The 27,999-nt window shown below is 39.5% G+C and overlaps 1 protein-coding gene across 1 annotated transcript; it reads left to right on the top strand.

Annotated features, from left to right (window-relative positions):
* Positions 1–2: 2 nt before the first annotated feature.
* Adss (adenylosuccinate synthetase) lies at positions 3–27,906 on the top strand. The gene is made up of 10 exons (XM_034978344.2): positions 3–289; positions 7,107–7,209; positions 18,028–18,161; positions 18,776–18,921; positions 20,048–20,253; positions 21,303–21,457; positions 22,520–22,644; positions 23,736–23,862; positions 24,979–25,099; positions 25,833–27,906. The coding sequence occupies exons 1-10, from the start codon at positions 101–103 to the stop codon at positions 25,883–25,885; spliced, it is 1,359 nt and encodes a 452-aa protein (XP_034834235.1). The 5' UTR covers positions 3–100; the 3' UTR covers positions 25,886–27,906.
* The last annotated feature ends 93 nt before the right edge of the window (positions 27,907–27,999 follow it).

The following is a 27,999-nucleotide window of genomic DNA, read 5'->3' as shown; positions in this document are numbered from 1 at the left end:
ATGAAAAACACACTGAAAAAAACCTTTTTGCCGTTTGGATTCTGCGCGCGCAAGTCTCGTTCTCTCGCATAAATTTTCGAAGTTTGCGCTTCGCAGAATAATGGCTTCGAGTACAATTTCGAAGCCCTCTGAAGTAAACGGCGGCTGCCCGTGCCCGCATTTAAATAATAAATTCAAAATGGAAAATAATAAAGCGACTGTTGTCCTGGGTGCTCAGTGGGGTGATGAAGGCAAAGGAAAAGTGGTGGACCTCCTCGCTGTAAACTCCGACATCGTGTGCCGCTGTCAGGTTAGATTTAAAAAAATATACTTAAATATTAATATTTGTTAATTTCCACATTATTACTTACTTAAACTTTACAGTGTACTTGGAAACATCTTCATGAGATGAACATACGAATGTCCATAGTGTTTATTTGAGGTTAAAGGATTCGCTAATGTTTTCAAATAATGCTTTTGAACAATTAAGGCGCCTTGATTACTACTATTATAGGCGTCCTTTGAATTTCAAGTTCACTATTCTTATAAACTGTAATATTGGCATAGGGCCAAGTTGTTTCAAAATACACTGGTCTGTTTTTGTATTAAACGTGATGTATTGTTTAGCTGTGTTTAACTAACTTAAGTAGTCGATGATCGCATGTAATGAAACAATATTACTGTATCTATTCTTCGATTACGTAATGATTACGCGCATTTCCCGCGCATAGTGCATTTTTTAAATCATGTGACTGTGATTGTTACGTTCGAATCCTTTATAGGCGGGTAAGGTCCAACAGTCATTTGCAGTAAATGCAATGAGACATTTTGATCAAGTGTGCACAGAGTATGGAACTATCCATAGTCTGTAGCACTCTGTATTATATTTTGATAATGTGGCTGATTGTGTTGATCACAATCTCTGAACTAGACTAAAATGACCAATCTAAATATTATATTGCTATCCTTTCATAATACTTCCTGTGGAGAAGAAACAAGGGTCGAGCACATTAGCCATATCAGGGCATTCACAATGATAATAATCTTTACACTTAATAATCTTTATTAACAAACTAGTATGAGGCCCTGCCTCCCGAGGAAAAAACCGGCCAAGTGCGAGTGAGGCTCATGCAACGAGGGTTCCGTAATTCAGTTGTATTTTTTCGACATTTTGCATAATAACTCAAAAACTATGATGCATAAAAATAAATAAAAATCAGTTTTACAATGCACAGGTAAATCCCTTTCATATAATACCCCACTTGATATAGTTATCTTACTTCGAAAATTGAAAATACTAATTATTAGTTTATGACCAGATTTTTTGTTGTGTGATGTAACTACAAATTCGGGGTTTTCAGATTTTTTTCCTAATGCCAGCTATAAGTCCCACCTTCCTGCCAAATTTCATGATTCAAGGTCAACAGGAAGTACCCTGTAGGTTTCTTGACAGACAGACAGACAGACAACAAAGTGATCCTATAAGGGTTCCGTTTTTCCTTTTGATGTACGGAACCCTAAAAATAAATAAAATATAATAGACAACTATTTAAAAAAATAAAAATATTACTATACGGTATTACTAATTTCCTATTCCAATTATTTAATTATTCTATCTTACATCAATTATTCTAAAAAATTAGCACTAATTTATAGATCAGGTTGTCCTCTTTGGACATAGGCCTCCTCTAGACAACTATATAAAAGAGTACAATTTGATCATAGAATTCAATGTTATTATCAAACAGTTGTATATTATAGTGACAATGTAATTGTGGATTATTGCCAAGGTCTGAGACAATCATCGTCATACTCCTCTGCTTAGATATGTACACTAAAAGTTTATTAAAGGTAATGTTATAAAGTCTATCTCTAGTCTATAAAGCATACAGAAAAACTTATCACTAAAAAATTTATATTTACAAAAAATATACGCCGTCCAAATGGTCATTTATGGGCATTGTGCCCAAAACACTGGCGCTATTACCTCGCTGAACGGCAAGGCTCAACCGTTGAGCGAAATAAGCACCAGCTCTTGGGTCACCAGACGCGTGGATCAGCTTTTGGGATAAATTTTCCTCTGCTTTAGTGTATTCATATTATTTTACCATAATATTCCTAATAATGCTACAATCCAGCTGCTTTTGTTCCTAAATATACTTGTTTTAATTAAATGGTCTGCATCATGGATCTATGTTTATATACCTGAAATATGATCTCACATGTTAGTCAGAGTATACCTGACTAGTTATGAACCTGTCCAGGATCCTTTTTAATGAATCCCTTTCTCGTGACGCGGCGCCAAGCAGACTACAAGCCGTGCGTGCTCGACACGCAATGCACGCTGTGAGGACCAAGACTCCAGCTTTGGTAAACTCATGTTCTCCCTACAAATTACGAAAGCGATCTTCAACTTTTTCGTCGTGCCAGAAGCATCATCTTAATCAATACATATACAAAGTTATATAGATTAACTAGCTTATACTCGCGAATTTGTCTGCGTGGACTACACAAATTTCAAATCCCTATTTCACCCCTTTGCGGGTTATGTTTTCAAAAATCTTTTCTTAGCGGATGTCTATATCATAATAGCTATCTGCATGCCAAATTTCAGCCTGATCTATCCAGTAGTTTGAGCTGTACGTTGATAGTCAGGTCAGTCAGTCAGTCAGTCACTCACTCACTCACTCACTCACTCACTCACTCACTCACTCACTCACTCACTCACTCACTCACCTTTTTCCTTTATAACCATAACGCTTGCAAAACCAAAGACGGGTGACAGTACTGATGATTATTATATGATACCATAAAAACGCGAAAAAAATTCTACAATTTGTAAAAGTTCACGATATATTGCAAACAAAACATCTGACTGACGCTAGAGGTCAACGAACGTTGCGTAAGTAGGCCACTCGTAGTGAATGCCGCATCGAAAGTGGGCTATTGACCCCAGTTTTGCACGCTTTACATTGCGGGTTTGAAAAATACTAAATCACTAAAACTTCCAAATGAGGCAAATGGTTATTGGTATTGGTTTATGTTATACTATAACAATAACGCTAAGTTTTTGCTAGCGGTCCGGTAACACCCTTTAGATAAATAATAACGTTATATAATGTGTCCTGATAAAACTGCCTCGCACTAGTGTTAAGTTATGTTAAAGTCTGCCATTGATTAGTCACAAAACCTGAACTGTGACCTCACTAGTATATACACAGTTGTAACTAGTATATTATACACAGACTTGATGGAATGAGATAGATGGAGCTCTGGCAAATAAATATGTTTATATAAAGGCCTGTTTCACAACCACCACATACACTTTATCTAATGAGTTTTGACCAAGTTTTGACATTATGACAGCTGTTCTTGTATTGGGAATCTGTCAATATATGTTGTATCCTAGTCCCATATAACTTCTTAACCAATATATTAAGTATGTATAAAATTAAATTTTTGTGTATCTGTTTACCTATGTAATGCTCTTATTGAATTATTTCTCTTTGAACATAGTACATATTATCAAATAAAACAGCACAGTAAAGAGATTTCGTAGTTGTCTCTGTCGTTGAGAGCGGAAACCTCTTTCTAATAGTCGATGTACAATATTTCCTGCTGGCTCCTGTACATAATTGGCTTAGCAATATCCATTAAGTTGCCAAATATTACACAGTGATCAAATTGCATTAATTTCCAAAGCGTTGCACCTTAGAAGCCAGCCACGTTTCTATGATTAGCTGTATAATGGGACGTGCTCTGAAGAGCTTTTTGACCTCATTCCACCCTCTTTTACTACAAACGCACCGCGCGCCACCTGGGCCTGGGCGGTCTACTCGGCTTCTAGAGCGAGCTTGGATGGCTGGAGTGAAGACTTCGGCGGGGAGGGGCGTGGCTCGCACAACAGACGGAAACGTTTAAGTGCGGAAAGCAGCCCAGAGTGAAGAAAGAAAGAAAGAACCTTCAGAAAAAGATAGCGGTTTTGTAGAGCCTAATTGTCTTTGTCACTCATACTTATGTGACGTTTTGTCGGTCTCAACGACACAGACAACGCTCTACGAAACCGCTATCTCTTTGTAAAGGTCAGTGTACAATATTTTCTGCCGCGTACGGTCTGAAGTTCCGTGTACTGTACTGTGGAATGGCGACCTCGTATCGGAAGACGCAGTGTTGGAAGACCCCCCACTAGGTGGACGGACGACATCAGACGATTCGCAGGGAGCCGCTGGATTCAGGCGGCGCATGACTGTGGCGAGTGGAAGTCCCTACAAGAGACCTATGTCCAGCAGTGTACGTCTATCGGTTGATGATGATGATGTTGATAATGATGATGATGACTATGACTGTCCGAAGCTGAAATCTCTAAAGGTCGATGTACAATATTTCCTGCCGGCTAACATTTACTATCAAGTATTGTGCCAATACAATATTTACATAGGTAATATTTAGTTGATAAAACATTGTGCTTTGTCGTTGTGTAGGCCACCATGAGTCATTGTTAGACTCTTGATAACTCGCTCCTGCAGTAAGTAACCTAACTGACAGACAGCAGGGGTTTTTAGCCGGTAAGAGTCCGGCTCTACCCAAGGGTGTCCATGAGGATTTTCCCCTGCTGTATAATTAAAAAAAACCGGCCAAACGGGCCTCGCGCAGTGTAGGGTTCCGTAGTCACAACTTAGCCATGATAGTTTTCCTTTAAAATTGATTATATATACTGCTGTGAATTTTTTCATGTTCCTATATACTACAATTATGGCTGATAAGGGGGGGCGACGACACTCTTGACTCTAATAAAAATTAGCACTTTAAAACACATTTTACAAACGGATCTAGAAATCTAAAAATGATGTTCCCACACCCACAGTATTTTTTAAAGACCTATTCAACGATACCTCACACTATGGGGTAGACGAGAAAAAAAAATCATCCCCACTTTACATGTAGGGGAGCTGCCCTAAAAAAATATATTTATCACAATTTTATTTTGCCACGGCGTGATTAATATTTATAGGTACTCATGCCAAATTACAGATTTCTAGCACTAATAGTCTCTGAGATTAACCGAGGACGGACGGACGGACAGACGGACGGACACGGTGAAACTATAAGGGTTCCTTGTTTACTACGGAACCCTATAAACGAGTGTAACGGCGAAGTCAGCCGAATGCCAACGCTGAGCTAATAGGCTGAGCTGGACTGAACAGTGCGTTGTTTTGAGCCGATGACTAGCTGACCAAAGTACTTATCAGCGCGACAGAAAATATTATCAAGTGATCTATTAAGCACCTACTCTGATAACGATAGCTTAGTGTTGTAATATTAGAAATAAATGAACCACTTGCCATTGGATTAAACACTCTCGTTGAAAAGTAATCGAGTGATAAAACCTGTCGCTCTTCTATACCCCAACAAAAAGGTCACGCTTGTCTTAAGAGCGATGGCTCAATCGCCAAGAACCGAAAAGATTTAAAACCGTACGTACTCGAAGTTCCACGGACACGTAAGAAACAAATTATTTGCCTTCTCTAATTATCTCTAATATCTCTTCTCTGTTTCTAATTCGAACTGCCTGGATATGGACCAACAGTTCCGGCATCAGTTTTCCCCTCCAATTTTAATATGCGTATTTTCAAGTCAAGAGTTAACAGGCATCTAGGTAAGCGCGCTCTATCTGAGGCTGCATCATGACTTGCCAGCAAGTCTGATTGCAGCCAAGCGCGAACCTATAAATTAAAAAAAACCGGCCAAGTGCCAGTCAGACTTGCGCACCAAAGGTTCCGTACTACAATGAAATCAAAAACTATTATGCATAAAAATAAATAATAATCAGATTTAGAATGTATGGTAAAGCTCTTTCACCCCACTTGGTATATTATTTACCGATTTTGTATAGATAATATACCAAGTGAGGTATATAAACTATTTGTTCATGAACACATTTTTTTTATGTAACCACAAATTCACCCTACCTACCTGCCTAATTTCATGATTCTAGATCAACGGGAAGTACTCTTTTTATTTTATCTGGTTGTCATTTAACCATGTTAAAAAAATTAGCATATATATTTGATAACACGTTAAAAAAATAGCATTATATTATGCTGTTATATTTAACAAAAAACGCTCTCATTATTATTATCGTTCCAATTTTGATAAGGCCGTTTCGCCATCTTTAATTATAATACCCAAGTATTACGAGGAAAGAAATCTTAGCAGCCAACAAAAAGTAACACGATATCAAATGAACGGAACCAGCCTTGACTTGATATTAGACATCTGTGATTTGTTTGCACGATTTCTCTGCGCCAGTGTCGCACTATACTATACCAGCGAATCGCATTGCGACACAATGTGAAAATGTTGTATTAAATACCTATTTATTGAGGTTATATTATGTACATATCTGCCTACTTAGACGTGGTCTGTATTTTTTTTAAACTAAGTATAGGCAATTTCGAAATTGTAGACGAGTATATATACCTAGGACACACAATCCAACTCCACACAGAGAATCCAACTCGGTTGGGCAGCGTTCAGGAAGCTTCGAGATGTCTTCTCGTTCAAAATTCCTCAGTGCTTGAAAACTGAAGAAGTTATGTTTTTGTAATCATAACTGATTTAAGTCGATAATTGTCTTGTTATGTTTGTTATATTTATTTTTGTGCCAAATAAATTTATCTTATATTATATTATCTTATCTTAATAATGCAGTCTCGTATTTTGGACTCAGTTACGTATTCAAAGTATTATCGTGAGAACCCAGGCCCTGTCAGAGGCGTAACGTATATTTACGCACTTCGTGAGGAATTCGCCGACACAGCACGACCTTGCATACGCCGGCGTACAGCACCACCGATTCCGCGCGTAGCATATACGAGTACGTGATCCAAATGTAACCAATATCTAGAGTATAGTAGAGGCCACAGTTCACACCAACAGTTAGGGAACTTGTAAACATTGAAAAAGTGCCGTTTGCTTGATCAAGCTGCTTGTTGCGATCGTCAAGCAACTTGATCAAGCAAAACAAACCTACGCCGCTTGACGGTATTGGTAGTCCTTAATTAACGCACTTAACTATCTTTTACTTATCGCATATTATTATTGATATTGTATTTTTATTGTTGCAGGGCGGCAACAACGCTGGACACACGGTTGTCGTCGACGGCAAAGAATTCGACTTCCATCTGCTGCCCAGTGGCATTATCAACTCGAAATGCACTTCTGTCATAGGTAGGTTCTGTCATAGTTGTCCCTTATCATTATCATCTCAGTCCATAGGCGGCCCACTGAGAAAGGCTGCTCAATTGCGGTAGAATGACAGCTACAATGTCACGATCGCAATCACCTCTGATTGGTTGACGCTCGCTCACTATTGGCTACAATGCATTGTTGCAACAAGAATCGCAGATATTCAGAACAAAACAAAATTGAGAAAATCAGAACAAAATTGATATTGTAATGATGATTGATGCAGGTTTTATGAAATCTATCTACGGGTCTCCTCTCAGAATTAAAAGGGTTTAGGGGTCAGAATAGCAAAAGCGTTGCCTAAGGTAAACTACTTCATGTTATTGATAGATACGAGAATGATCTTGAATATCGTACCGGGCTTTCGTGGAACCACATCAAAAATCGTGAAAGAAATAAAAATCGGTCAAGTGCGAGTCGGACTCGGACACATAGCATTCTGTAGGGTTATTAATTTTCATGGCCGTCATTGCGTAATTTTTATTATTTGATGTTATAGCGGCAATAGAAATACACATTCTGTGAAAATTTAAACTCTGTACTTATTACGGTTTACGAGACAGACGGACGGACAGCGGAGGCTTAGTAATAAGTCCCCGTTGGCACCCTCCGGGTACGGAACCCTAAAAAGGAATTGCTAACTGTAATATTTTTTTTATTGCAAGCAAGCCGGAAATGTTCCAACAAAATCTGCCGACGGCTCAGTACCAAAGCACGAAAGGCACGAGCTATAGCCTAATGAAAGTCTAAACTAATCATGCTTTCTACATTAACGACCAAGGTTCCTCCCATAGAGCAGAAACAAAAAGGAGTTGGCCTAAGCAACTGTGCACTGTGATTTTCAACTAGGTCCTGACGTCATCACTGTGGGCGGGGCCTTAGTTAGTATGCTGTCTGCGTTCGTCAGGTTCACATATATTGAGACTCGTATTATCGGTGTGTTTTCTCGTTTTTAAGAACAAAAGGATGAAGTGTTGTGTTTTATCGTGTCAAAGTTATTCAGACAGACGTTCTGATGCTATGAATGGTATCACATTTCATATTTTGTAAATAATTTTATACGTAATTATTAAAATAGTTCTAGATTATTGACATCTAGTGTGAGATAGCTGAACTATGTAGTGACATCAATATATCGATGTTAGGTCGCTAAGCGAGTAGTTTTGCTACTAACCCGCAGATGGAAAATTGAGAAGTGGGCGGCGTTCCACAACCCCTCACCCCGCAAAATGTCACTCGATATTTCATAGGGAAATCTTAATACAACATCTCCTCTTTGTTTCTGCTCTATGGTTCCTCCGACCGGTATTACATAATATTGTTGCGATCAAAGCGATAATCGTAATTACAGCATTAAAATAGCTTTTATTACTTTTGTCGACAAGGAAGCTGTTAGATACAGCCCAGCTGGGCATTTGGAAGTCTTTAATTCGTCGATACCACGAAAGCCTAAAGACGAAAGTCTTTAATGAATATGTCCCTGTGTCCTACCTTGGCGCTGAAACGTGCACACTGCCAATTGGCTTTGTCCACAGAAATCGTATTTGCTGTTCTAAAAATCAGGACAGTCTTTTTAGCTACTTATGTACTTTATAATATACAGTAATAATTACGCCTACCAGTATCTCTATTGTATATAAATCAACGTAAATAAAACTTTAAAGCCATTTTATTTAGTGAAGTTTGGGAGCTTCGAGTTTTTGTTTTTAAAAAGGCGAAAGATTTAAAACTATACTTTAATAATCAAACTAGAAAATAGACTTATGCTAACAGAGTCGAGTTGGGGACTGTCGGTTATTTTCCACCTTTTTGCCATTGTTCGGCGGCGGCTTTGGTGGTCGCGCTACCGAGAATGCCTCGACAGCGTTTCCATTGTTTTACTGCGCTTGCCGCGTGAACGCAATGGCTTGTTGGTTGGGTTGTTCGTTACATATAACTCTTCCCTCCCTAAGTTCAAAGTCAGCAGAGGGATGAATTTCGGTCTGCTGAGTTTGACGGAAAAGCTTTAAAGGGATGAACTTATACACTAACAGGATACAAACGCTTAATACTAATATTACATATAAAACCAGTGTTCCGACGCTAACACTTTTCACGTTTATAGCACTTTCACTTTGATCAAACACTTTTCCACTGTCACTTTCTTTCAAACTGTATGTTAACTGCTGGAGATGCTGAAGGTTAACGCCATCTAGGTTTATAAGCTTCCTTTCAGGTAGCGGGCTCGACGTAAGTATTTCAGGGAAGTGAATGGTTGGTATCCTTGAGTAGTTTATAGTTCCACCAAGTGTTTGGTGTCTTCTCAGTGTTAACCCCTTTATTTTAAAGCTGCAAGTGTCGTCTATGGTAAGTATATAGGTTCCTTTTATGCGTTCACGAGTTTCTTCAGTATTACATATTTTCAGGAGGAGTGTTTCAAGTTTGCTATATATAATCCATTGGTTATACAGGATGGATTCGATCTTCGTTCCAGATGTCTCTACTAGAACTGGTTTACAAGCGCTGGTGTTTTGAGATAACAGCATAAGTGCTTCTAGGCAGTTGTCTTTCGATAATGATTCCGTCTCTATTTCGTGGCATAGAAATACGGATTTATCCATTTCTTTGCAGGGCTTGGCGAGAGGTATGGTTTTCGAACCTTTCACTAATAGGTAAGGATATTTAGGTATTATAAGGGATGTTTGGTTAAATGGATTTGTAACAGGAAGTGGTAGCATTTGAAAGTAATTATACAAATCATTTTTAACAAGAAGAATATCCAAAATAAAGATTATCTGATTTTTCTTCGAGTAAGCTTTTAGTTCGATGGATTGTTCTATTTGCATTAGATTCTCTAAATTAACAGGGTATACAAGGTGGTCAGTTTTCTCAATATCAATTAACAAATTATATAGTTCATCTGTATCAATTACTGACTGATGTAAAGTTCTTAACTTACTAAAAGCTATAGCCGTTTCGATTTCGTCTATTTTGATATAGATCGTTTGAAAGTTATGTAAAAATAAGTGAAAAGTACTGATTAACCTAGTACTGCTTATTACCTGTTTTGTGTTACTTATCCATGTTATAATGTCAGAAACCTCTTTGTCTAACCGAATTAAATTATTTTTCGAAAATCCAGTAATGTTTACAAAAGATTCTGCCATTTCAGAAATTATAGTCATTTTTCTCGATAGCCTTTCCTGTCGCGTTTGTAAGGTCGTAATTAGCTCGTCATACCTTAAAGCATCGTTATTGTCTAGATTTCCGGTAATAATTTTAATGACTGAACCTAAGGGATTTAATATGCCGCGTCTAACCCTATTTATTGGGAAGAGCTGACTACATTTTTCAAGAGTGATATTAAGAAAATGGTCTGTTTGCGTCTTAACGTTAGTTATGTCACTATAGTACGTCTTATTATCGAAATATCTAAATAAATTTATATTTAAGTGCTGATACATTCTTATATTATAACTTAAATCTTCTTGTAGTGAACTTAGGTCTAAAATCTTAACATAGGACCAACTGTCATAAGCAATATATGCTTGGCCTTCCTTTATAGGTAGAATACCTGGGTTATTCTCCATTTTCTGTATACTAGCCTGGGTCATGACGGCTTGAATGAGCACGAGGAGAACGGACCTGTGGAGGACGTTTAACATCTTTAATGGGTATTTTAGTGTCACGATTATGTATTGTTACAGGGACAGTGTTCCTGGAGATATCCCCAGTTACTTTTGCCTTCTGATAACGAGGTTTATCCTTGCTACGTCGGGTATTGACACCTTTTACGAATATTTCATCACCATCATTCACGTCGAATGAAGTTTCACCACCGCGTTTGTCCCTAATCTTTTCTTTTTGTTTTATCATTTTATCTGTTAAATGTCTGTAAAGAAAAGCTGTTCGTTTAACATGGTCTCTGACTAATTTTTGCGTATACTGCTGATTGAAATCTACGTTAAAAGGATTAGATGAATCTGTGTGACCAAAAACTACTTCAAACGGTGTAAGACCTGTAGTTGAATGTATTGTTTGATTGTATGACATTATCGCGTACGTCATAATTGAAGAAGCATCTGTTAATTTGTTTTCGTATTTGGCCAAACGATATATTTCTAAAATAGTTGAGTGGAATCGTTCTATTAATCCCATTGAGTTAGGATTATGTGGTGTACCTATGTGGAGCTCGATTTTATAGAAGCTTAAAGTTTCTTTGAGTAATATATTATTAAACTCAGTGGCAGGGTCGCAATTCAATTTGGAAGGTATGCCATAAAACGAAAAATACTTAATTAGAGCACGTACCACTTCGGGGGTGGACCTGTTGCTAATTTCAAAGGCTTGCCCTATTTTACTAAAGGCATCGATAATGGTCAAGAAGTATTTTCCTTCTATGGAGAATATATCCATGAAAGCTTCTTCGAAGGGCTTGGTTTGAGTTTGAGTAAGCTGGAGTTGGGGTTTTAGAGGCTTACGATCGTATTTCATTTTTTTACATACCTCGCAGGCATTTATTACGGATGAGACGGTTTGATCCATATTATTCCAATAATAAGTGCGTTTTATTTTCATAAGGGTTTCTTTGATTCCCCTATGACAAGACGGACCTTGGTGATACTTAGTAACGATATATCTCTGTTCGTTTTCATCTAAAACATAGGCTACTCTTTTAGTGCATTCGTATATTTTAACGGTATCCTTTTTAAACAATTCCATCACACATTTTTTGAAATCTTTACGAAGAGTATCGTTTTCGAAATAGATAAAGTGTCTAATTTTTGGGTTTATATACTGTTTTAGGAAGTCTTTAATTAATTCTGTATTTCCTTCGGGCATGTGTGCTTCAAAAACCTTTTGCTTATCTCGAGAGAAATCTTGAACTATAGTATGACCTCTATTCCAAGTAAATATTAGGAATTGATATGGTTTTGTGTCAATAGCTTCGTCAAGTATGGGAATGACTTCACCGTCCATGTCTAGGGCAGAAAGAGCAGTCTCAGTTCGCGAACTACAACTTATCGTACTCTCGGATGGAGGACGAATAGGGTATGTCATATTTGAATCATCAGAGTCTGAAATGCATATTATACTGTCGTTTTCGTCTCGTTCGTCGGTACTGCTTAGGGATATCGTATCGATGTTTACCTGAAGGGAACTATCATCTTCTAAAACGTTCAATTTGATACGTGAGAGTGCATCTGCGTTACTATTTTGTGACCCGTTTTTATACACTATATCGTAGTCGAATTCTGATAGTCTCAATTTCCAACGTGTAAGCTTGCTATTAGGCTCTTTTATGGAGTTCAACCACGCTAAGGGTCTATGATCTGTATAGATACAGAATTTTCGACCATAGAGGTAAGGTCGGAAAACTTTTACAGCCCATACAATGGCTAGTAGTTCTTTTTCAATTGTACTGTACCTAGTTTCTGCATCATTGAGGGTACGACTAGCATAGGCAATCGGTAAATCGCTACCAATGGTTCCTTGTGAAAGGACAGCACCAAGTGCATAATTGGAGGCGTCTGTCGTTAGTACGAATGGTTTCGTGAAATCGGGAAATTGTAATAATGGAGCATTAACTAAGAGTTCTTTACATTTATTAAAAGCTGCAATATATTCTTCAGTGAGCACTATTTTTCTACCTTTCTTGAGACAAGATGTTAAAGGATAAGTTACCTTTGAAAAGTCTTTAATAAATTTACGATAATATCCAATAAGTCCTAGGAAACTTTTAATTTCCGTAGGTGTTTTGGGAATTGGTATATTCAAGACTGCTTTTATTTTGTCATCATTTGGCTTAAGGCCATCTTTCGTGATTGTATGACCTAGATAAAGGACTTCCTTTTTTAGGAATTCGCATTTATCCAATGTAGCTTTTAAGTTAGTCTCTCTTAACCGATCAAATACCTTTCTTAGTTTTACAATGTGCTCTTGAAGACTGGTTGAATAAATTATTATATCGTCCAGGTAAACTAGACAATGTATTCCCTGTAAACCACGTAATATATTGTCCATTGCCCTTTGGAAGGTAGCTGGTGCCGTTTTCAGTCCAAAAGGCATACGGGTAAACTCATAATGGCCAGATTGGGTGGTAAACGCTGTTTTGTGCCTATCTTCTTCATTTACCTCGATCTGATGAAAACCACTGGCAAGATCGATTGTACTAAAGTAAACGGATTTACCTAGCTTATCGAAGAGGTCTGTAATATTTGGCAGCGGGTATTTGTCGTCCGTGGTGATTTCGTTCAACCGCCTATAATCTATGACCATTCTGTACTTGGGTTGGCCTGTAGCATCCATCTTCTTGGATACTAAGTGAACTGGGGCACTCCAAGGAGAATGGGATTCGCGAATTACATTGTCTCGTAGTAATTTATCTACCTGGTGTTGTATTTCGATATTTTGAGAAGGAGGATGTCGATAAGGTCTTATATAGATAGGGTCTTCGTTCTTAGTACGTATGCGATGTTTTACTTCACCTGTAAAAGATAGTGGTATGTCTTCACAGTAAAAGATATCGCGGTATTCGTTACAAAGGTTGTAAATTAAATCACGTTCTTCTGAGTTCATGTGATCTAGACGAAGTTTGGATAAATTTTCTTTTAGTAGGGCATCAATTTCATAATTTTCGCGGATTGTGTTAACTTTACACGTATTATTTTCAAATTTCGTTACGCGTAGTGGTCGGTGAAAAGTTAAGGTAACAATTTTATTGGATGAATTTTGAATTACTGTTGTCGCGAATGAGTTTACACATCTGACTAAAGCACTAGGCATACGTGTGCCTTCTCCAAAATCTACAAAATCTACTATAGCTTCGCCGTTATCTAGAGTGGTTGGTATTTTAACACGAGTTTCAGTTCGTGGTTGTAAGGTCAACTCAAACGGGGGGCTATATACGATCGGTATGTCAGTATCACGTGTGTGCAAAATCTGGTTTTTCATGTCAACCGTAGCATCAAGTTGTTTTAATAAGTCTGATCCTATTAGGCCGTCGTAACGTTTGTCTACGTCGTACACATAAAATTTATGGGTTGAAAAACTCTTGAAGGTTTTCATAAGGGGTATCTGTATCACTTCGCTATGTTTACTGCGTGCATGAGTACTTATTACTTCAAAAGGTTCTGTATATTTAAACCTAGAAAAGTACTGATTTGCCTTTGCAGGACTTATAAAAGATCGAGTGCTTCCGGTGTCGATCATAAACTTAGCCTGAATTTCGGGAAGTTCTATATGTGGTAGTTTTAATATACTATCGCAGTTAAGGCGTATTATTTCGGATCTGGGTCTTTCGAGGCTGTTGTGCAAAAATTTTCGTCCTGATTCAGTTCTTGGATTTCACAAGAAGTTTCAGACTCGGGGTCGAAGTTTTCTAAATAATAGGGGTCTTGTAAAATCTGACTCGGTTCGTCATAGTCAAAGTCGTAGTTATCGTCATAACTATTTTCGCATATTTCGAGGTCATTATTATAGAACGTATTTTTAGGAATTTTGGTCATGTTATGTCGTATCTGTGGGGGAACAGCTGTACGCATAGAAACGTCAGTCGGGGTCATTGTTGGAATATTATTTTGCTGTGGGTTCCTCATTTGACCTTGATGAGGTATACCAAATCTAAAATTATGCTGTTGATTCGAGTAACCTTGATTAGGTATACCAAATTTAAAATTATGCTGTTGATTCGGGTAACCTTGATTAGGTACACCAAATTTGAAATTTTGCTGTTGATTAGGGATACCTTTAAAATGATTGTATTGCGCAGGGATTCCAAATTTGAAATTATTGTTAGGCCTCATTTGATTTTGAGGATTTAGGCCTCGATTAAATGGGTTTGTCATATTAAATCGATTCTGAAACGGGTTCAGTGCCGTTTTATAAGCCGTTTGCGGCATAATAAATTTATTATTATTATTGTTAGGCATTGGGATAGACTGATTTTGATGAGATTTGAAGTTCTGTTTATTCTTATTTTTCGCATCATATTGGAACTGAAAGTTAACTTCTTCAGTTACATAAGCCAAAGCGGTCTCTAAAGTTTGCGGATTTTTAAGGCGCACAATTCGAATCAAATCTTCCGGTAAGTTATATAAGAATACATTCAGAGATAAGTTGTTATAAATTATGGTCTTAGAATCCTTAAGGGATGCATCGTTTATTCTGTTTACTTTAGATATCAGTATACTGCGCATGTTTTGAATTCTCTTGCAGAAATCTATGTACGATTCACCAGTTTTAATTTTTAATGACTCTAGTTCTATGGCAACGCATTCTTCCGAACGAGGATCGCCGAAGTGCTGGATCAAAATTTCACTAAGCTCCTGCCAGGAGGTTATATCTTCCCTTTCGCTAACCAGGGACGCTGCTTTACCAGTTAACCTACTCGTGACTACGTGAAATAAGTATAAATCCTGAGCGGCAGTGTTGGAATTTCTATAGTTGAGAACTACATATTCGGATTTTCTTAAAAATAAATTTAGTAGGGTAGGCTCCCCATCGAATTTTGGAATCAACTCGGCTATCTCACGCGGAACAATCGTAATTTTTTCCATCTCGATAAAGTTCACAAAACAAAATAACAATCAGTATTACAACACGTACACTTATACTATACTTAACGCTTATATAATAATATTACTTCTACTTTTTATTTTATTTCGATATTAATTTTCCTTCAAAATAAAAACGTAATTCTTCTTAATATACCTAGCGTATAATCTTTCAAACAACAAAAAAAAATCGTAATTCTTCTAATATAATGTATAATCTTTCCTTTTATTATTTTTACCTATAAAAGAGATTGCTACCAGTAAGGGATGGGACACACAGGATAGTGAAAAGTTCTACTCACCTTAAGCTGTGTGTCTTCATGCTCTCGCCAAAGGTAGATCTTCTTTCAGGAAAACGCCTTCAAACTTCAACTTATTTGTTTGGTTCGACGGATTTCGGGGCCGCGCACAAGGACGATTTTGGGACCCGGTAGCGCTAGCTTTCTACGAAATCCTACCGGCTGCGCCAGTGAAGTTTGGGAGCTTCGAGTTTTTGTTTTTAAAAAGGCGAAAGATTTAAAACTATACTTTAATAATCAAACTAGAAAATAGACTTATGCTAACAGAGTCGAGTTGGGGACTGTCGGTTATTTTCCACCTTTTTGCCATTGTTCGGCGGCGGCTTTGGTGGTCGCGCTACCGAGAATGCCTCGACAGCGTTTCCATTGTTTTACTGCGCTTGCCGCGTGAACGCAATGGCTTGTTGGTTGGGTTGTTCGTTACATATAACTATTTATTAAATTAATAAATTAATTTACTAAATGTACTTATAATTGTGTTTACATTAGTGGTGTAAGTTAATCATGTAAGCTCCAGTACGCGACAGAAGTTAATGTACATCGGCCTTTAGAATGACATTTCGGCTTTGTAGAGCGTTTTCTCCTGTCACTCATACCTATATGACGTTTTGTCCGTCTCAACGACTGAGACAACGCTCTACAAATCCGCTATCTCCTTCTCCAGGTATCGATCTTGAGAAGGAGATATTATTTCCTGCCGCGTACTGTACTGTACCTACTTACGTGAGTAAAACTTACAGGTGTATCCGCGGCCTATCGCTATGTGAATTTTAATGCCTATTTTGGATTCTGTGATTGCGACAGTCATCAATCACTTGTTACGTAATAAGTACATGAGCTGAATAATTCTGATTGACGACATTTCGTTTTCATAGCGATATTAAAATTACCGTCATATCGCAGATATTCATGCCAATTTTTGTGATCGTCTCTTTTAAGTTTTCAATGTCACGCGATTGTTTATGGTGGTATTTTTCCATTATAATATTTGCGAAACACAGCTGAAGCTTAGAAACTTTTATTGTGGCATTGTAAAGTCTGAAATGATTTAAAAGTTAGTCTTTGAAGACACGCAAAGAATTTGCGTGTTGCGATTGAAGTTGCTTTGGAAAAACGCGAAGAATTTTAATGTTCCCATCAATTTGCCCCTTGGCAATGATAAGAGCTGAAAAGTCCTAGATTGGAAACTGCATACCAGTAAAGGTTTTACCACCCTTTTTTTTAATAAATACAATCATTTCACACAGGTTCACCCACTTATTAAAAAAAACCTATAAAAAACACATTTTTTTATAAAACAAATTTAAAATCGTTATTTTAATAAAAACCGGCCAAGTGCGACTCAGGTTCGCGCAATGAGGGTTCCGTACTACAGTCGTATTTTTTCGACATTTTGCACGATAACTCAAAAACTATGATGCATAAAAATAAATAAAAATCTGTTTTAGAATGCCCAGGTGAAGACCTTTCATATGATACCCCACTTGATATAGTAACTCACTTCGAAAGTTGAAAATACTAAATATTAGTTCATGACCACAATTTAATTTTTTTTGTGTGATCTAAGCCTAAATTCACGGTTTTCAGATTTTTCCCCAAATGTCAGCTATAAGATCTACCTACCTGCCAAATTTCATGATTCTAGGTCAACGGGAAGTACCCTGTAGGTTTCTTGACAGACAAGACAGACTACAAAGTGATCCTATAACGGTGCCGTTTTTCCTTTTGAGGTACGGAACCCTAAAAACATTTTATTAATTTTTTTAAATAAAAAACATGTTTAAAACGCTTTTTTGTGCAACTAAAATCTTTTCCCAATAAAGTGAAATCACCGAGAAATTGATTATGTAGGTTTTCACATCCTTTATTCATTTAAAAAATAATTGAAAACTACATTTTCTCTGATCGGTGGACGCTACTGGTACAATCTTATCAGCTACATATTAGTATGTTTTTTCATTTATCAGGAAATGGAGTGGTCATCCACCTGCCTGGACTATTCGAGGAGCTGAAAAAAAACGAGCTCAAGGGAATGGAGGGGTGGCAACAACGGCTGATCATCTCCGACCGAGCTCATCTTGTCTTCGACATTCATCAGCAGGTATTATCTAAATATATAAACGGAAAAGGTGACTGACTGACTAACTGACTGACTGATCTATCAACGCACAGCTCAAACTACTGGACGGATTGGGCTGAAATTTGGCATGCAGATGGCTCATTAATACGCAGGCATCCGCTAAGAAAGGATTTTTGATAATTCAACACCTGAGGGGGTGAAATAGGGGTTTAAAATTTGTGTAGTCCACGCGGACGAAGAGCATAGCATCGCGAGCATAAGCTATAATTATACATATATTACACGCCTAAACGCTTACGATAGTTTAAACACTACAATGCAGGTATTATTGTCGATATATCGATATCTTTACTAATCCATATCCATACATGTCTAGTGGGAGGCTTCGGCCGTGGCTAGTTGACACCCTACCGGCCAAGCCGTGCCGCCAAACGATTTGGCGTTCCGGTTCGATATTGTGTAGAAACCAAAGGGTTGATTACAAACTGCCACACTCCTTCCAGGTTAGCTCGCTTCCTTCTTAGCATCTAGTAACTGCATCATCACTTATCACCAGGTGAAATCACAGTCAAGGGCCAACTTGTTTGAAAATTTTATGACTTCACAAATCCTAACAGTAATATTTAATTTTCCAGGTTGATGGTCTTCAAGAGGCGGAGAAGGGAAAGAACTCCTTGGGGACCACAAAGAAGGGCATTGGACCGACCTATTCGTCGAAAGCTACTAGAAATGGCATCAGAATCGGCGATCTACTGGGCGACTTCAATATATTTGAGGAAAAGTAAGTAAAATGTGCCTGAGAGTTTTCGACAAAGTTCTCAAAGGTGTTAAATCTCTCAATCCGTCCTGGGCTAGCGTGGCAGACTATGGCCTAAACCCTTCTCGTTCTGAGAGGAGGCGATAGGTTGCTCATGATGAGTAAGACGTAAAAGATCGTTTAGTTGAAAGATATTCATCAAACATAACTAAGAACTATAATGATTAAACAGGCTTTCGAATAAAAGAAACCTCATTCAAATCGGCTCATCCGTTTGAGCGTTGTGATGCTACAGACAGACATACACATGCTAAACTTACAATATCATAAACTGCCGTGTTTCTTGCTGGTTTTTCTCGGTAGGAACAGCATTCCGAACCAGTGGCAAATTAAACTAGTTGACGATTTAAAAGCACTTGTAAAAGTTTACTTGAATAAAAATATATTCTATTCTATTCTAAATACCCCTCTGTTTGCGTCTGGGTTTAAAAGCATATTTTGCGGAATTAATTCCGCACCGGCTTTGGATAGATTAAGAGCTAGATTGAGAGCTAGCGCGCACGAGTGCGTTTAAAATCCGTAAATTTGAATATGTTTGAAAATCCAGTGCGGAATTAATTCCGCAGTGTGCGCGCTTTTATGTAGTTCTGTTGTTCACAGATTTTGCGAAAAATTTAAATTTACGGATTTTAAAACGCACCGCAACTCACCGCATCGTGAAGCGCGCTAGCTCTTAGTATCACCTTAAATTTGTGCAGTGGCTGATATATCGGTCTTCATAATTCGCGTCTTATTAAAAGGCCTTGTACCTGCGCAGTGGGTAATTTGTCGATGTATGGCTAGCTAGAGGTGACCCAGGCAGGCGTTATGACCAGAAGAGGTGAAGTATGAGACTGAGCTCACAGGTCACATATCACTGTTTCATTTTCTCGATTACGATTCCTACTTACTTCGATTACTACTTATTTATTTAATAAGTTTCAGTTAAAACGAGACAGATTTATGCCAGCTATAATATAACGCTGACTCGTTTTAACATTGTTTTAAATCTGACTAAACTCAAAGTGTGCTCGTTATATTTCAACCTCAAACCCATTCATATATAGCTTAAACATCTCGTATGAAATGGCTCGTTATCATTTCTTCACAGATTCAGAACCCTAGCAGAAAACTACAAACGCATGTTCCCAGCCCTGGAGTTAGAGATCGATAGCGAACTGGTCCGGTATCGCGAGTATGCGGAGAAGATACGGCCCTTGGTACGCGACACCGTGGCCTATCTGCACTCGGAGATCGAGAATGGGAAGAAAGTGCTGGTTGAGGGAGCTAACGCCGCCATGTTGGATATTGATTTTGGTAAGAAATAATCTCAGAACAAGGACTATTAGAAGTAGCCCTATTGTGACACTTACTGTTAGAGAGCGAGATAGCTAAATGCATTTAAGCTCTTATTAGAACGTGACAAAATGATAATGTTTTGTTCTTATCACCGTGGCCACTTTTTTTTGTTTGCCAAAATGTATTTGTACGTGAGATTTTGGCAAATAACGTGAAGTGAGGTTATGTTGACTCGAGTATTCATACTAATATTATAAATGCGAAAGTGTGTCTGTCTGTCTGTCTGTCTGCTAGCTTTTCACGGTCCAACAGTTTAACTGATTTTGATGAAATTTGGTACAGAGGTAGCTTACATCCCGGGGAAGGACATAGGCTACTTTTTATCCCGGAAAATCAAAGAGTTCCCACGGGATTTTTAAAAAACCTAAATCCACGCGTACGAAGTCGCGGGCATCAGCTAGTTGTAAATAAATAATTGATTCGTTTTGTTGTTTTGTTGTTTTTGAAGTTATTGTGCAATGGTGGGTTGCAGTATACCTATACTAGGCTACAATAGCCGAAGCGAACGTAAAATAGACGGAATAACATTTCACAAGTAAATGCCTCTGCTTGAGCGAGAGGGACTGAGGAGGCCACGCTATTTGCATATCTGGACATATCTGTGGAAATATTAAAACCAAATGTTCACTCCGGCCAGGTCGGCCAGAAGAAGAACAAAAAAAAGGTCGGCCAGCGAGTCGATTTCGTAAAACCTGCATCAAATATTATTACAACCTCAATTGTTCTGATTGCCTGAATTTGTGCGATTCTTGTTGAAACAATGTATTGTAGCCAATAGTGAGCGAGCATCAACCAATCAGAGGTGATTGCAATCGTAACATTATGGCTGTCATCCTACCGCAATCGAGCAGCTGAGCTAGTGGACAGTATTTTGATTTCTAGTATGTCGTGACACCAGTGAGGAGAATAAAACTTTGTTTTCCTATCCGTACGTGACGTCATCAAACTGCAGTAGCGGTGGGATCAGCTAGTTTCTCATATTTATAAAAGCTCTATTTTGTTTATAGGTACCTATCCGTACGTGACGTCATCAAACTGCAGTATCGGCGGAGTGTGCACGGGGCTCGGTCTACCCCCTAAACTGATTGGAGAAGTCCTCGGAGTCGTTAAGGCATACACCACGAGAGTCGGCGACGGACCCTTCCCTACTGAGTTACATGACGTAAGTACATCACCGCTATAAGTCCCGCAAATTGCTAATGCGCGTGGCCGCCATTTTATTGACGTCAGCACTAGACTGAAGTTTCGAGCTGATGGTATATTTTTACTTAAATATACGTCAAAATGACGTCATTTCGATGTTAATGAGACATGGTTCCAGCGCAATAGCAATTTGCGGGACTTATAACACTGAGGCCACACGATGCGATCTCGTAGGGCTACACAAGTCAACCTTTTTACATCATCATCGCCGGCGAAGACGAGGCCCCCGATTTCTAACGTCACCCGGACGTGGACTCACGCCACGACCTCGGGGATGTACGGACTAAACAGTAGTCCAACTACTCCACCCATCCCAACGTCATCCTAAGCCGTGGTCCGAGCCTCACAGGAGGCGCCCTTAGGAGGACGTTGCACCCCGTCTCGTCTCTCTGGTCCCAAGTCCCAAGTAAAGCATTGTGTGGCATGCTGCAGCAGTTTCTATGTAGCTCTAGCTGACCGCCCCAGCTTCGCTCGGGTGGAATTTGGAAAATCGAGGTGAGGGTTGAATTTCGAAAAATCCTGAAACACGTATTTCTTCATGTGTGACCGAAAACCCAAATACCAATTTTCATGCAATTAACTTGAAAAATTACGGACTTTCTTACAAACTTTCATCCCCTATTTAACTGGTTAAGTATCACTGAAGAAGCCCTCAATCAATAGTACTATGAAACCAGTTTACTTCGATCGAATTCTCCGACATCAAATCGATTCGATCGATGCTAGAATTGCATGACGATTTCTCTTCGCCGTCTATTATGATTGATCGATCAATAAAATCGATGTTGTATAGAAGCAGGCGATACTTTGCGGAAGTCCATGATATGCAATGAACCAAAAACTGAATTTGCTGTATTCCGCTGAAACAGGTCGAATCCGAATGATGCAAAATGCAGCATGCGAAATGCACCGCGCGCCCTCCCACTGCTAACCATGCAGGACAAGCAGCCACTCGGCAAGCAATATGCTCCACCACCACGCAGCACCACACAAATCCCACTTTAATCGATGCCATTTGCAGGAAACTGGTACGTTGCTGCAAGAGCGCGGCCACGAGGTGGGGGTGACCACCAAACGCGTGAGGCGCTGTGGTTGGCTTGATCTAGTGGTGGTGCGCTACACTGCCATGGTGAACGGCTATACCTCGTGAGTATTGCGTACTGTAACTTGTAAATAAGTGGTAAAATGGGGTAAAAAATATATTACAAACTAGCTTATATCCGCGTGGACTAAACAAATTTCGACCCCTTGTTTCACCTTTAGGGGTTGAATTTTCAAAAATCCTTTCTTAGAGGATGCCTATGTCATAAGAGCTATCTGCATGCCAAATTTCAGCCCGATTCGTCCAGTAATTTGAGCTGTGCGTTGATAGATCAGTCAGTTACCTTTTCCTTTTATATATGTACAAGACTAGCTTATGCTCGCGACTTCGTCCCCCACTTTTTATCCCTCACGGGATTTTTAAAAGTCTAGATCCACGCATACGAAGTCGTCTAATAATTCCTAATCCATACTTATATTATAAATGCGAAAGTGTGTCTGTCTGCCTGTCTGTCTCTCTCTCTGTCTACTAGCTTTTCACGGCCCATCAGTACAACCAATTTTGATGAAATTTGGTACAGAGTTAGCTTATATACCGGGGAAGGACATAGGCTACTTTTTATCCCGAAAAATTGAAGAGTTCCCACGGGATTCTTAAAGGCCCATCCATTTAACTGACTTATACAAAATTTGATATAGAGGTAGCTTGATCCCGGAAATTGATATAGGCAGCTTTTTATCCCGGAAAATCAAAGAGTTCCCACAGGATTTGAAAAAAAACCTTTTTTTTTTTTAGTAGAGATAGCGAGCAAACGAGCAGGCGGGTCACCTGATGTTAAGTGATTACCGCCGCCCATGAACATTTGCAGCACCAGCCGGCCTTTTAGGAATTTGTTGGTCCGCCCCTTGAATAGCCCCATCTTGTAATCTAGTGGGAATGTGGGAAAGTGCACCAGACACCCAGGTGGTGAGGGTGAAATTCCTTACGGTGGCGCGCGGTGCGGTTGTAGAAAAAAGAGGGTGGAATGAGGTCAAAAAGCTCTTCAAAGATCCTAGAAGAATCATCCTAAGAAACTAGATCCACGCGGATGAAGTCGCGGGCATCATCTAGTGTAGGAAATTTAAAAAGCTCCTGACTTCATAGTTCAGTTCTAACTATGTAAATAAATAACTTATCCTCATTATCTATGTTACAGGTTATGTCTAACAAAGCTAGACATTTTGGACACGTTGAAAGAAATCAAAGTGGGTGTTGCGTACAAATCCAACGGGAAGAAAATCAACTACTTCCCATCCTCCATGCCTGAACTTAGCAATGTTGAGGTGAGAAAATGAATCATTTCTCAGGCCTTATATTATAAACATCACACATCACGATCACGTGAGAAGGGTTTTGGCCATAGTCTACCACGCTGGCCATGTGCGGATTGGTAGACTTCACACACCTTTGAGAACATTATGGAAATCTCTCAGGCATGCAGGTTTTCTCACGATGTTTTCCTTCACCGTCAAAGCAAGTGATATTTAATTAATTAAAACACACATAACTCCGAAAAGTTAGAGCCCGGGATAATAACTTTTATTATAGACATACATCCCAACAAAACATGAAAGCAACCAAACAAAAAATAATCTATAGTACGCGACATGTCGATGGCAATCGGGCCATGAAGCGGGGGGGGGGGGGGGGGGACGCTCCGCATACTCGCACGTCACCCGCGCTCGCCCGTACCGGGTTAGCGCGAGAGCTGTGCGGGGCGTCCCCACCTCGATTGCCATCTCGACCTGTCGCGTACTATCCATACTAATATTATAAATGCAAAAGTGTGTCTGTTTGTCTGGCTTTTCACGGCCAAACAGTTCAACCGATTTGATGAAATTTGGTACAGAGTTAGCTTACATCCCGGGGAAGGACATAGGCTACTTCCCGGAAAAATAAAGAGTTCCCTCGGGGTCGCGGCCATCAACTAGTAGGCTATATTTAAAGCTTAGCATCTACCAGGCGGACCGAGTCGGGCCGCATTGCAACGCAACAATACGCCTGCTGTACATTTTATATGAAACTAGATGATACCCGCGACTTCGTCCGCGTGGATTTAGGTTTTTGAAAATCCCGTGGGGGCTCTTTAATTTTCCGGGATAAAAAGTAGCCTATGTCCTTCCCCGGGATACAAACTATCTCTGTACCAAATTTCGTCAAAATCGGTTGAATGGTTGAGCCGTGAAAAGCTAGCAGACAGACAGACACACTTTCGCATTTATAATATTAGTATAGATTGCGTCGACTTGAAGCGCGGCGGGACGGATAATACATACATTGAAAATGCTCGCCGTACCGTTGCGGCCTGACCCGTTTCTATTGGACACCTTCCTTAACTGTTTTCTGTGCTTAGGAGTTAACTGAGATCAACTACTAAATGAAGTATATGTACATGTCAGGTGGAGTACGTGACGCTGCCAGGCTGGGCCTGCAGCACGGAGGACGTGCGCGACATGGCCAACTTACCCGCCGCCGCACGCGACTACGTCAAGCTCATTGAGGACTTCTTGCAAGTGCCAGGTAAATATATATATTTGAGCGGGAGCACGTACTCTGCTAGCACAGAGCACGTGCGTGACATGGCTTACTTGCTCGTTACCGCATGCAACTGCGTCAAACTCAAAGAGTTCTTGCCAGTAGCGCCAGGTAAATTTCACACTAGTATATTACTAATAATGAGTTTGACTATCTGTCTAATGATCAAATCAGAAATGAGGAGATCCGTAGGAGAACTAGAGTAAGCGACATAGCTCAGCGGGTTGCGAAGCTGAAGTGGCAATGGGCAGGGCACATAGTTCGTACAACCGATAAGGCCCCCGGGACCCCCGGGAAGACCCCCCACTAGGTGGACGGACGACATCAGACGAGTCGCAGGGAGCCGCTGGATCCAGGCGGCGCAAGACCGTGGCGTGTGGAAGTCCCTACAAGAGACCTATGTTCAGCAGTGGACGTCTATTGGTTGATGGTGATGATGATGATGATCTGTCTAATATGTAGTTAATTTTTTACGGCTTAGTTGAACCCTTCTTGATATTTCTAATACATATAAGTTTGTACCAGAGGTGTATCGGATATTCGCATTAAGATGATCGACGATCTTCAATTCAGACATACGCATCAATTGATGCGGAGTTTTTACGGGTGCGGATACATATTTACAAGTAACGATTTGCAAAGAAGATGAAAGATTGCAAACAAGAAAGATGTAGCTTCGCAATGTTCATATATCATGTATATTTTTTCTATTTTCCAGTGAAATACATAGGCGTTGGTCAAGGACGAGAATCGATCATCAACGCGCATTAACGCGCGGCGACGCGGGACGTCGCTAGTGAAATGTATGTTATGCTCTAGTTGTCTACTAAACTAAATGTATGTAAAGGACGGCTGATGTGCACTCGGTGTTGGACTATTTTTAACCTACAACGGCAATAAAGGAAAATCGAATCGAAGCGGCGCTAATCATTCCGTCTCTCTCGCACACATTATATGCGTGTTCTGTGTAAGAGCGGCTACGCACTGCATCCGATCCGAATCCGTGAAATTACAGATTTAAAAAACTCGGACCGAGTTCGGATATTGCTTACGCACTAGTTCTGTCTCTGATAACACCCATTTGGGGTGGTGTCACAGATGAAAATGTTACATTTGTACCTTTGTTTTTATCTGTGACACCAACAACAAATAAATGTATTTTCTTTCTTTCTTGATCTAAATCGAAGCTATTCATATTATATGCGACATGTCCGATTTGAATCTAAAGGTGGGTCTACGCTAGACGAACCGAGCACAAGCAAAGCACAAGCGGAGCCGTTCTCGGCTTCGTCGTTCGCGGCGTCAAGTGTGGACGTACAACGAACCTACAACGATCACTGCGAGCGCGAAGCAAATCCCTTTGTGTTCGTCAAAAAACCGACAACAGGCGGAACGCAGCCGACCACGAACGAAATGCTCGCAACGCGCTCGTTCGAGGCTTGTAAGTCGGTCCACACTAGACGAATTGTGTTCGGCTCGTGCTCGGTTCGTATAGCGTAGACTCACCTTGAGGCAGTGCGAAAGCGTTCGTACAAACAGTACTACGGCTACTTTGGTCCGAATATTTCTGGCAAATTGGCCCTTGAGCTATTCATGCTTAAAGTTCTAGTTGGTGTACTTTAGAAATAGTCTGAAATCACGATATTGTACACAATAGTCAGTTACCCGAGTTCGGGATATGCAGATAGTTATAAAGGGTCTTCGGTAAAGGTGACCGCACATCTATCCGCATGGACCTGCAATAGCTGGAAGTAATGCAGTCCGTGATAATCGATATGCGATCAATTTAAAGGCGGAAACATACTTCGAAAACGCTCTGTTGGAGAACCGCCACGAATTTACATAAAACCTAAAGGCGCTAGCTTGAAAGTTGTGATTATCTAATTGCTATAATTTTATAAGATGGTTGGTGGCTATGTGCTCTAAATTAGAGATGCCTACCAATCAATAGCGTCGTGTTCCTTTGTCAGTCTATCGGGGTAAATAACACAAAAGTTCACCAATTCATTACTGCTTTAATAATTTCTTTGACTCTAAGTTATAAACACAAATACAAGACAGGATAGGACCAGTGTACGCGGTGGTCGGGGAACAACTACCTGACCGCGCTAGGTTATACAAAAAGGCCAACATGGCCAAAACGCTAGGTGTCAGTAGTCCCCCACAATAATTTCAATCAAAGTATAGTACGCGGCATGTTGAGATGGCAATCGGAGTATGAGGCGGGGGGACGCCTCGCACACCCACACGTCACCCGTGCTCGACAGACCTCCCGCCGTAATTTGCGTGCATTTAGATTTTTAAAAATCCCGTAAGAACTGTTTGTTTTTCCGGAATAAAAAGTAGGCTATGCCACTCACCAGGCTTTTAACTATATCCATGCAAAAATCACATAGTGTGGCGTGATTGAAGGACAAACCTACAAACAACACACTGGTGTTCTCCTTTGATAATAATCATGACTTTTGTGATATAGGCTGGTCACACAAAGAAAAAAAATGTTTAAAAGTATGTTGCTGCCTTTAAAATTTAAACTAATCGACTTATATAATATTATATCAACGCCAATATGCTATATTACTATGTTAGCAACAGTATTTTACTTAAGATATGTAGGTATTATTTTATACACTAAAGCCTGAAATATATAACCTGCAATTTTATTATATACTTTAGCGTTCCGGTACGATGCCGTGTAGAAACCAAAGGGGTATGAGTTTAATAAAAACTGCCATACCCCTTCCAGGTTAGCCTACATCCATCTTAGATCATCACTTACCGCCAGGTGAGATTGCAGTCAAGACTCAAGTGCTAACTTGTATCTGAATAAATAATAAATATAATATGGCGTTTATTGCTACTTTCGGTCAAAGTAATTTTAACAG

Source organism: Maniola hyperantus, chromosome 18 (genome assembly GCF_902806685.2).
Source record: "Maniola hyperantus chromosome 18, iAphHyp1.2, whole genome shotgun sequence".
Lineage (NCBI taxonomy): Eukaryota > Metazoa > Arthropoda > Insecta > Lepidoptera > Nymphalidae > Maniola > Maniola hyperantus.
Note: the sequence above shows the minus strand (reverse complement) of the source record. Positions and strands in the feature narration are given on the sequence as shown.

Bases quoted from the DNA above. Each gene is read 5' to 3' on its own strand.
- Adss (XM_034978344.2), top strand. From the start codon at position 101: ATGGCTTCGAGTACAATTTCGAAGCCCTCTGAAGTAAACGGCGGCTGC. The intron at 22,645-23,735 runs GTGAGTATTGCG...TCTATGTTACAG, and splicing joins ATGGTGAACGGCTATACCTC to GTTATGTCTAACAAAGCTAG. The intron at 25,100-25,832 runs GTAAATATATAT...TCTATTTTCCAG, and splicing joins GGACTTCTTGCAAGTGCCAG to TGAAATACATAGGCGTTGGT.